This window comes from Nerophis ophidion, linkage group LG04 (assembly GCF_033978795.1).
Source record: "Nerophis ophidion isolate RoL-2023_Sa linkage group LG04, RoL_Noph_v1.0, whole genome shotgun sequence".
NCBI classification, from domain to species: Eukaryota; Metazoa; Chordata; class Actinopteri; order Syngnathiformes; family Syngnathidae; genus Nerophis; species Nerophis ophidion.
This window is the reverse complement of record NC_084614.1, coordinates 76,151,633-76,163,691: the sequence shown is the minus strand read 5'-3', so window position 1 is coordinate 76,163,691 and position 12,059 is coordinate 76,151,633. Positions and strand designations below refer to the sequence as shown.

Genomic DNA, 12,059 nt, shown 5'->3' with positions numbered 1-12,059 from the left:
CCCAGCGTTCCTGGGTGTTGTTGGTAAATGGCTTTGGCTTTGCATAGTAGAGTTTTAACCTGCACTTACAGATGTAACGACCAACTGTAGTTACTGACAGTGGTTTTATGAAGTGTTCCTAAGCCCATGTGGTGATATCATTTACACACTGATGTCGTTTTTTGATGCAGTACCGCCTGAGGGATCAAAGGTCCGTTATATCATTGCTTACGTGCAGTGATTTCTCCAGATTCTTTTGATGATTTTACGGACCGTAGATGGTAATATCCCTAAATTCCTTGTAATAGCTCGTTGAGAAATGTTGTTCTAAAACTGTTCGACGATTTGCTTACAAAGTGGTGACCCTCGCCCCATCCTTGTTTGTGAATGACTTAGCATTTCACGGAAGCTGCTTTTATACCCAATCATGTCACCCACCTGTTCCCAATTAGCCTGCACACCCGTGGGATGTTCCAAATAAGTGTTTGATGAGCATTCCTCAACTTTATCAGTATTTATCGCCACCTTTCCCAACTTCTTTGTCACGTGTTGCTGCCATCAAATTCTAAAGTTAATGATTATTTGCAACAACAAAAAAAATGTTTATCAGTTTGAACATCAAATATGTTGTCTTTGTAGCATATTCAACTGAATATGGCTTGAAAATGATTCGCAAATCATTGTATTCCGTTTATATTTACATGTAACACAATTTCCCAACTCATATGGAAACAGGGTTTGAGACTCGGAGCGCGGCCGAGGGAAGGACTATGCCAGCCAGACTTTGGTCAGGAGTGGGTCCTTTAAAGGGGAACATTATCACCAGAACTAAGTAAGCGTCAATATATACCTTGATGGTGCAGAAAAAAAGACCATATGTTTTTTTAACCGATTTCCGAACTCTAAAAGGGTGAATTTGGCGATTTAAACGCCTTTCAATTCTTCGCTGTCGGAGCGATGACCTTTCATCCGTGACGTTACATCGGGAATCAATCCGCCATTTTCTCAAACACATTACACACACACAAGTCAAATCAGCTCTGTTATTTTCCGTTTTTGCGACTGTTTTCCGTACCTTGGAGACATCATGCCTCGTCGGGGTGTTGTCGGAGGGTGTAACAACACGATCAGTGACGTATTCAAGTTGACTTACGTGGAGTGTGCATCGATTAGCACGGCATGCTAATCGATGCTAACATGCTATTTGGGCTAGCTGTATGTACATATCGCATAGTTATGCCTCATTTGTAGCTATATTTGCATCCAGCCTTTCCCTCCACCCACATTTAATGCCAAACAAACACTTACCAATCGACGGATTCAAGTTGCACCAGTGTCAAAAGATGCGAAAGTCCCTCGTTTGTTCTGCATATTTTACCAACGATAGCGATGCTACGACAGAGATGTGTGGATATCCTGCGACACTCAAAGCAGATGCATTCCCAACGATAAAGTCAACAAAATCACAAAGGTGAGTTTTGTTGATGTTATTGACTTATGTGCTAATCAGACATATTTGGTCACGGCATGACTGCAAGCTAATTGATGCTAACATGCTATTTAGGCTAGCTGTATGTACATTTGTAGCTATATTTGCATCCAGCCTTTCCCTCCACCCACATTTAATGCCAAACAAACACATACCAATCGACAGATTCACGTTGCACCAGTGTCAAAAGATGCGAAAGTCGCTCGTTTGTTCTGCACATTTTACCGACGATAGCGATGCTACGATAGAGATGTGTGGATACCCTGCGACACTCAAAGCAGATGCATTTCCAACGATAAAGTCAACGAAATCACAAAGGTGAGTTTTGTTGATGTTATTGATTTACGTGCTAATCAGACATATTTGGTCACGGCATGACTGCAAGCTAATCGATGCTAACGTGCTATTTAGACTAGCTGTATGTACATTTGTAGCTATATTTGCATCCAGCCTTCCCCTCCACCCATATTTAATGCCAAACAAACGCATACCAATCGACGTATTTAAGTTGCACCAGTGTCAAAAGATGCGAAAGTCCCTCGTTTGTTCTGCACATTTTACCGACGATATCGATGCTACGACAGAGATGTGTGGATATCCTGCGACACTCAAAGCAGATGCATTCCCAACGATAAAGTCAACAAAATCACAAAGGTGAGTTTTGTTGATGTTATTGGCTTATGTGCTAATCAGACATATTTGGTCACGGCATGACTGCAAGCTAATCGCTGCTAACATGCTATTTAGGCTAGCTGTATGTACATTTGTAGCTATATTTGCATCCAGCCTTTCCCTCCACCCATATTTAATGCCAAACAAACGCATACCAATCGACGTATTTAAGTTGCACCAGTGTCAAAAGATGCGAAAGTCCCTCGTTTGTTCTGCACATTTTACCGACGATAGCGATGCTACGACAGAGATGTGTGGATATCCTGCGACACTCAAAGCAGATGCATTCCCAACGATAAAGTCAACAAAATCACAAAGGTGAGTTTTGTTGATGTTATTGACTTATGTGCTAATCAGACATATTTGGTCACGGCATGACTGCAAGCTAATTGATGCTAACATGCTATTTAGGCTAGCTGTATGTACATTTGTAGCTATATTTGCATCCAGCCTTTCCCCCCACCCACATTTAATGCCAAACAAACACTTACCAATCGACGGATTTAAGTTGCTCCAGTGGTCAAAAGATGCAATCGTTGGTTAGAAGGCTTCTTCAATTTCGTTTTCGCTATCTGCTTCCACACTCCAACCATCCGTCTCAATACATGCGTAATCTGTCGAATCGCTTAAGCCGCTGAAATCCGAGTCTGAATCCGAGCTAATGTCGCTATATCTTGCTGTGCTAACCGCCATGTTTGTTTGTATTGGCATCATTAGATGACGTCACAGGAAAATGAACGGGTGGATTTACAGATAGCGAAAATCAGGCACTTTAAAGCCTTTTTTCGGGATATTCCATGATGAGTAAAATTTTGAAAAAACTTCGGAAAATAAAACAAGCCGCTGGGAACTGATTTTTATTGGTTTTAACCCTTCTGAAATTGTGACAATGTTCCCCTTTAAACGTGTGCGACCAGAGGGGCGTGTCTCTAACCGTGTCTCCCCCCCCCCCCCGCAGGGACGGTTGCCCGTCAAGTGGATGGCGCCCGAGGCCTTGTTTGACCGAGTCTACACGCACCAGAGCGACGTGTAAGCGCAAACGCCGCCTCCGACCCGTCCGCCACCGAGCTAACCTGGACTTCCTCCCTCTCAGGTGGTCGTTTGGCGTCCTCATGTGGGAGATCTTCACGCTGGGCGGGTCCCCCTACCCCGGCATCCCCGTGGAGGAGCTCTTCAAGCTGCTGAAGGAAGGACACCGCATGGACAAACCCTCCAACTGCACGCATGAACTGTGAGCACGAGATCGCCGTCTCAGTCGCGGCGTCCGAGGTCGTTAATTGTCGTTTTGTCCGCCAAAGCTACATGATGATGCGCGAGTGCTGGCACGCTGTTCCCACCCAGAGGCCCACCTTCAAACAGCTGGTGGAGGAACTGGACAAAGTGCTGCTGTCCGTCTCGGACGAGGTAAGCGCGACATGCAAACGGCTAATTCGGGGGTCACCGACCTTTTTGAAAGCAAGAGCTACTTCTTGGGTACTGATTAATGCGAAGGGCTACCAGTTTGATACACACTTAAATAAATTGCCAGAAATAGCCAATTTGCTCAATTTACCTTTAATAAATAAATCTATATATATATATATATAAAAGGGGTATTTCTGTCTGTCATTCCGTCGTACTTTTTTTTTCCTTTTACGGAAGTTTTTTTTGTAGAGAATAATTGATGAAAAAACACTTAATTGAACGGTTCAAAAGAGGAGAAAACACAAAAAAAATTAAAACTAAATTTTGAAACAGTTTATCTTCAATATCCATCCATCCATCCATCATCTTCCGCTTATCCGAGGTCGGGTCGCGGGGGCAGCAGCCTAAGCAGGGAAGCCCAGACTTCCCTCTCTCGTCTAGCTCTTCCCGGGGGATCCCGAGGCGTAGTCTTCCCAACGTGTCCTGGGTCTTCCCCGTGGCCTCCTACCGGTTGGACGTACCCTAAACACATCCCTAGGGAGGCGTTCAGGTGGCATCCTGACCAGATGCCCGAACCACCTCACCTGGCTCCTCTCGATGTGAAGGAGCAGCGGCTTTACTTTGAGTTCCTCCCGGATGGCAGAGCTTCTCACCCTATCTCTAAGGGAGAGACCCGCCACACGGCGGAGGAAACTCATTTCGGCCGCTTGTACCCGTGATCTTATCCTTTCGGTCATGACCCAAAGCTCATGACCATAGGTGAGGATGGGAACGTAGATCGACCGGTAAATTGAGAGCTTTGCCTTCCGGCTCAGCTCCTTCTTCACCACAACGGATCGATACAACGTCCGCATTACTGAAGACGCCGCACCGATCCGCCTGTCGATCTCACGATCCACTCTTCCCTCACTCGTGAACAAGACTCCTAGGTACTTGAACTCCTCCACTTGGGGCAGGGTCTCCTCCCCAACCCGGAGATGGCACTCCACCCTTTTCCGGGCGAGAATCATGGACTCGGACTTGGAGGTGCTGATTCTCATTCCGGTCGCTTCAATATCGACTGAGCGGCACCGGGGGCAAGGGTGAAATGTCCTGCCCAAGGACACAACGGCAGCAATTTGGATGTCAATAGGTGGGAAGCGAACCTGCAACCCTCGGGTTTCTGGCATAGCCGCTCTACCCACTACGCCATGTTGCTCCAAAACCTGTATGGACCTTTTCAGCATTAATGGTGCCTTCACAGATGTGTAAGTTACCCATGCCTTGGGCACTAATACACCCCCATACCATCACAGATGCTGGCTTTTCAACTTTGCGCCTATAACAATCTGGATGGTTCTTTTCCTCTTTGTTCCATAGGACACCATGTCCACAGTTTCCAAATATAATTTGAAATGTGGACTCGTCAGACCACAGAACAGTTTTCCACTTTGCATCAGTCCGTCTTAGCTGAGCTCGGGCCCAGCGAAGCCGGCGGCGTTCCTGGGTGTTGTTGATAAATGGCTTTTGCTGTGTATAGTAGAGTTTTAACTTGCACTTACAGATGTAGCCACCAACTGTAGTTACTGAAACCAAGAGCTACTTCTTGGGTACTGATTAATGCAAAGGGCTACCAGTTTGATACACACTTAAATAAATTGCCAGAAATAGCCAATTTGCTCAATTTACCTTTAATAAATAAACCTATATATATATATATATAAAGGGTATTTCTGTCCGTCATTCCGTCGTACATTTTTTTTCCTTTTACGGAAGGTTTTTTGTAGAGAATAAATGATGAAAAAAACACTTTATTGAACGGTTTAAAAGAGGAGAAAACACGAAAAAAAATTAAAGTAAAATGTTGAAACATAGTTAATCTTCAATTTCGACTCTTTAAAATTCAAAATTCAACGGAAAAAAATGAATAGAAAAACTAGCTCATTCGGATCTTTTTGAAAAAAATATTTTATGGAACATCATTAGTCATTTTTCCTGATTAAGATTAATTTTAGATTTTTGATGACATGTTTTAAATAGGTTCAAATCCAATCTGCACTTTGTTAGAATATATAACAAATTGGACCAAGCTATATTTCTAACCAAGACAAATCATTATTTCTTCTAGATTTTCCAGAACAAAAATTTTAAAAGAAATTCAAAAGACTTTGAAATAAGATTTAGATTTGATTCTAAAGATTTTATAAATTTGCCAGAATAATTTTTTTGAATTTTAATCATAATAAGTTTGAAGAAATATTTCACAAATATTCTTCTTCGAAAAAAACAGAAGCTAAAATGAAGAATTTAATGAAAATGTATTTATTATTCTTTATAATAAAAAAATTTTAAAATTACTTGAACATTGATTTAAATTGTCAGGAAAGATTTAAAAGGTAAAAAGGTATATGTGTTTAAAAATCCTAAAATTATTTTTAAGGTTGTATTTTTTCTCAAAAATGGTCTTTCTGAAAGTTATAAGAAGCAAAGTAAAAAAAACCCAAAAACAATTATTTAAACAAGTGAAGACCAAGTCTTTAAAATATTTTCTTGAATTTTCAAATTCTATTTGAGTTTTGTCTCTCTTAGAATTAAAAATGTGGAGCAAAGCGAGACCAGCTTGCTAGTAAATAAATACAATTTAAAAAATAGAGGCAGCTCACTGGTAAGTGCTGCTATTTGAGCTATTTTTAGAACAGGCCAGCGGGCGACTCATCTGGTCCTTACGGGCACCGCGTTGGTGACCCCTGGGCTAAGATAAGCTGCGCTAAGATTCATCTTTGCTAACACGTGCGCATGGAAGAATGGGGTCAGCGTATTAGCTAAGCGCTAAATTGAACACAATAACAATCCTCCTGCTGCCTAATAAGCATATGCAAATGGACAAACGAGGAAAGTAAACCTAAGTTAGCTAAGCTTTATTGCAGCAAAAATTACTTATGATGTTCCATAAATTATTTTTACATTTTTTTCAAAAAGATTCGAATTAGCTAGTTTTTCTCTTAATTTTTTTCGGTTGAATTTCAAATTTTAAGAGTCGTGTCTGCTGGCTATAGCGGTGCTAAGCTAAACGAAAATAACCATGAGTTAAAATACTGTTACTAACTCATGGAAAACAAAAATAATCATGAGTTAACATACTTTTAGCAATGTATGCTAACTCATGGTAAATGAAAATAACCATGAGTTAGCATACTGTTAGCAATGTATGCTAACTAAGGTAAACGAAAATAACCTCAAGTTAGCTCATGGTAAACGAAAATAACCATGAGTTAGCATGCTGTTAGCAATGAATACTAACTCAAAGTAAGTAAAAATAACCCTGAGTTAGCATGCTGTTAGCAATGCATGCTAACTTATGGTATATTAAAATAACCATGAGTTAGCATGCCATTAGCAATGCATGCTAATGCATGGCAAACGAAAAATAACCATGAGTTAGCATGCTGTTAGCAATGCATGCTAACTCATGGTAAATTAAAATAACCATGAGTTAGCATTCTGTTAGCAGTGCATGCTAATGCATGGTAAACGAAAATAACCATGAGTTAGCATGCTGTTAGTAATGTATGCCAACTCAAGGTAAACGAAAATAACCTTGAGTTAGCATGCTGTTAGCAGTGCATGCTAATGCATGGTAAACAAAAATAACCATGAGTTAGCATGCTGTTAGTAATGTATGCTAACTCAAGGTAAACGAAAATAACCTTGAGTTAGCATGCTGTTAGCAATGAATGCTAACTCAAGGTAAATGAAAATAACCATGAGTTAGCATGCTGTTACCAATTAATGCTAACTCAAGGTAAATGAAAATAACCATGAGTTAGCATGCTAACTCATGGTAAATGAAAATAAGCACGAGTTAGCATTCTGTTAGCAGTGCATGCTAATGCATGGTAAACAAAAATAATCATGAGTTAGCATGCTGTTAGTAATGTATACTAACTCAAGGTAAACGAAAATAACCTTGAGTTAGCATGCTGTTAGCAATGAATGCTAACTCAAGGTAAATGAAAATAACCATGAGTTAGCATGGTGTTAGCAATGAATGCTAACTCAAGGTAAATGAAAATAACCATGAGTTAGCATTCTGTTAGCAGTGCATGCTAATGCATGGTAAACAAAAATAACCATGAGTTAGCGTGCTGTTAGTAATGTATGCTAACTCAAGGTAAACAAAAATAACCTTGAGTTAGTATGCTGTTAGCAATGAATGCTAACTCAAGGTAAATGAAAATAACCATGAGTTAGCATGCTCTTAGCAATGAATGCTAACTCAATGTAAATGAAAATAACCATGAGTTAGCATGCTATTAGCAATGCATGCTAACTTATGGTAAATGAAAATAACCATGAGTTAGCATGCTGTTAGCAATGAATGCTAACTCAAGGTAAATGAAAATAACCATGAGTTAGCATGCTATTAGCAATGCATGCTAACGCATGGTAAACAGAAAATAACCATGAGTTAGCATGCTGTTAGCAATGCATGCTAACTTATGGTAAATGAAAATAACCATGAGTTAGCATGCTGTTAGCTATGTATGCTAACTCAACGTAAATGAAAATAACCTTGAGTTAGCATGCTGTTAGCAATGAATGCTAACTCAAGGTAAATGAAAATAACCACGAGTTAGCATGGTGTTAGCAATGTATGCTAACTCATGTTTTGGTTCTTAACCACAAAGTCAGCATGCGAGCATGTCCTTAAAGCCGCCATTCTCGTGTCCTCCCACCCCGCAGTACTTGGATCTGTCCACGCCCTTCGAGCAGTACTCGCCGTCCTGCGAGGACACGTCCGGCTCCTGCTCCTCGGACAACGACTCGGTCTTCACCCACGACGCCATGTCCGGCGAGCCACGCCTGCTGGACTACCAGGAAACCTAGACGGACAAAAGTTGTCGTCTTTTTTTTTTTTAAAGAAAAAAAAAAAACCTTCTCAAACCTGGAGAGGACGCCGACAGGACCAGGACCAAAACCAAGGACGTCTTCGCCAACCCTGGGAAAAAAAAAAAAAAAGGATTTATTTTGCTAGGTTGCTCATGCTAAATATCTCTATATTATAAGATTATTTTACTTTTGTCTCGCTTATTTAAAAAGAAAAAAAAAACTCAGGAACTCAGAAGGACTTTTCTGTTGTCATTTCCTGTTGTTATATATTAGAATATTACCGGCGCTAAAACACATAAATTATTTTCTATGCTGCGAAAAAAAAAAATGTGTGAAAAGTTCGGGACCGAAACCACAACATTTCTTATAAGGTCCCTGTCAGGTTCAAACACTGATGACTTCTATTAAACGAGACAAAAAGCAAGGAATCCCGTGATCTCTGCAGTGGACATTTTCCTGGCTTCTGTTACGCGTAGGAAAAAAAACATCAAATACCGATTAAAAACGTCCACACTGTAAAGGACGGTGCAGGTTTATGAATTGATTAACGTGGACCCCGACTTAAACAAGTTGAAAAACTTATTCGGGTGTTACCATTTAGTGGTCAATTGTACGGAATATGTACTGAACTGTGCAATCTACTAATAAAAAATTCAATCAATCAATCAATATCGGGACTTTCAGGTTCAAACACTGATAACATCTATTAAACAAGACAAAAAGCAAGGAATTAAAGAGAAACAGAATTAAATTTGGCTCAATTTGAGGAGAAACGTCTGGGTTAATTGTACAGAATATGTACTGAACTGTGCTATCTACTAATAAAAGTCTCAATCAATCAATATCGTGACTTTCAGGTCCAAACATTTATCTATTAAATGAGACAAGAAGCAAGGAATTAAAGAGAAACAGAATTAAATTTGGCTCAATTTGAGGAGACACGTCTGGGTTAATTGCACAGAATATGTACTGAACTGTGCAATCTACTAATAAAAGTCTCAATCAATCAATATCGGGACTTTCAGGTCCAAACAATTATCTATTAAACGAGACAAGAAGCAAGGAATTAAAGAGAAACAGAATTAAATTTGGCTCAATTTGAGGAGACACGTCTGGGTTAATTGTACAGAATATGTACTGAACTGTGCAATCTACTAATAAAAGTCTCAATCAATCAATATCGTGACTTTCAGGTCCAAACATTTATCTATTAAACGAGACAGAAAGCAAGGAATTAAAGAGAGACAGAATTAAATTTGGCTCAATTTGAGGAGAAACGTCTGGGTTAATTGTACAGAATATGTACTGAGCTGTGCAATCTACTAATAAAAGTCTCAATCAATCAATATCGTGACTTTCAGGTCCAAACATTTATCTATTAAACGAGACAGGAAGCAAGGAATTAAAGAGAAACAGAAATAAATTTGACTCAATTTGAGGAGAAACGTCTGGGTTAATTGTACAGAATATGTACTGAACTGTGAAATCTACTAATAAAAGTCTCAATCAATCAATATCGTGACTTTCAGGTCCAAACATTTATCTATTAAACGAGACAGGAAGCAAGGAATTTAAGAGAAACAGAATTAAATTTGGCTCAATTTGAGGAGACACGTCTGGGTTAATTGTACAGAATATGTACTGAACTGTGCAATCTACTAATAAAAGTCTCAATCAATCAATCAATATTGTGACTTTCAGGTCCAAACATTGATCTATTAAACGAGACAAGAAGCAAGGAATTAAAGAGAGACGGAATTAAATTTGGCTCAATTTGAGGAGAAACGTCTGGGCTGTACTCTTGTCCACTCTCCAGCACGCTCTGGCGGAAGATTGTACGCCACCTCTTTTTATTTGGCCTTTCCCTGTTTACATAACAACAGCTGTTTCTAAAGGATTGTAAACAGGGAAAGTCCAAATAAAAAGAGGTGGCGTACAATCTTTCGCCAGAGCGTGCTGGAGACTATACAGTAGAATAGAATGGACTTTATTGTCATATTTGCATATAACGAGATTAAAGACTCCAATTTAAGGTGTGGTAGTGGGAACAAATATGGGGTGAAATAAATAACACAAAAGGTAATAAAGACAAAAAACTAACAATTGTGAAGTGAATTATATTTATATAGCGTTTTTTCTCTAGTGACTCAAAGCACTTTACATAGTAAAGCCCAATATCTAATTTTTACATTTAAACCAGTGTGGGTGGCACTGGGAGCAGGTGGGTAAAGGGTCTTGCTCTAAGACACAACGGTAGTGACTAGGATGGTGGAAGCGGGAATCGAACCTGCAACCCTCATGTTGCTGGCACGGCCGCTCTACCAACCGAGCTATAACGCCCTAACAATTGGGGTAAACAGACTACTATCCAATAAAAAATAATAAGCAATCCTGTACAACAGTGGTCCCCAACCACCGGGCCGCAGAAGAATTTTTTATAAAAAAAAAATATATATATATATTTTATTTTATTAAATCAACATAAAAAACACAATATACACTTACAATTAGTGTACCAACCACAAAAACCTCCCTTTTTCATGACAAAAACGTCCCTTTTTCATGACAAAGAATTAAAAAAAATAAAGATAAAAAAAAGGACCCCACACCCCCCACACCCCAGGGCCGTGGGACAAATTATTAAGCGTTGACCAGTCCGCGGATACAAAAAGGTTGGGGACCACTGCTGTACAATATACAAAACACTAGAAATACAAAATACTGTACAGACCAGACGTTTCTCCTCTAATTGAGCCGAATGTAATTATTTCTCTGTTCAATTCCTTTCTTCTTGTCTGGTTTAATAGATGTCATCAGCGTTTTCATTTTTATTAGATTTGTATTTTCCCCCCCCCCCCCCCCACACGTGACCGAAGCCAGGAAAATGTCCACTGCAGAGGTCGCGAGACTGAGGAGTGACCCCCACTCCTTCTGACAACAAAGTCCCGGTCAGAGACGTGCTGGAGGGGGGTCTCGGTGGGACGCCAAGCCCACTGTCACTGCTGAGGGCCAAGTGGGGGGACGCCGAATGTGAAAAGCAGTGTGATTGATTTCAAATGGAGGACGAGCCAGGGGAGGGGGGGGGGGGGGGGGCGGCAAGAGGATCCGGGGTTGTCTCCTTTGTGAGAGGCGGTCACCCCTTCACCCCGCCCCGAGTGCCGCTGAGGGTCCCCCCCGCCCCCCTCCACTCCGACCCCCCGCCCCTGGTCCGCAGCCGGGACGGACAATGAGGGCCTTTTTTTGGGGGGGACAAAAAAAACGGGTGTGTCTGTTTGCCCGCTGGCGCTTGTGTGCAAATGAAGAGGCTCTTATTATGTTAATAAAACACACACACACACACACACACACACACACACACACACACACACACACACACACACACATCCCAGGACGCCATCTTTGAAATGAAAAAAGTCTTAATTCGACATTTGCCACCAAGAGCAGCTGCAGACCACCCCCCCCTCCACCACCACCCCCTTCGCCCGAGCCCCTCCCCCGAGAGAGGAACATCTCAAACGTAAACAAAACAGTTTAAAAGTTGTTTTTTCTTTTTTTTTTTTTTAGTTTGAACACATTTGTGTGAAGTTTGTTCGGGTCGAAGCTCTTAAGGTTTTCATGCTCCATCATTCCAGGGTCCCCCCACCCC

General features: G+C 40.8%; 1 protein-coding gene across 1 annotated transcript in view; it reads left to right on the top strand.

The window, feature by feature from the left end:
- LOC133550459 (fibroblast growth factor receptor 4-like) overlaps window positions 1-11,796 on the top strand; it is a 44,646-nt gene extending 32,850 nt beyond the window's left edge. The window contains exons 16-19 of the mRNA XM_061896442.1: window positions 3,099-3,169; window positions 3,234-3,371; window positions 3,439-3,544; window positions 8,267-11,796. Of these exons, the coding sequence (XP_061752426.1) occupies window positions 3,099-3,169; window positions 3,234-3,371; window positions 3,439-3,544; window positions 8,267-8,410 (459 nt within the window). The 3' untranslated portion in view covers window positions 8,411-11,796. The remainder of the gene's footprint in view (window positions 1-3,098; window positions 3,170-3,233; window positions 3,372-3,438; window positions 3,545-8,266) is intronic.
- Window positions 11,797-12,059: the final 263 nt, after the last annotated feature.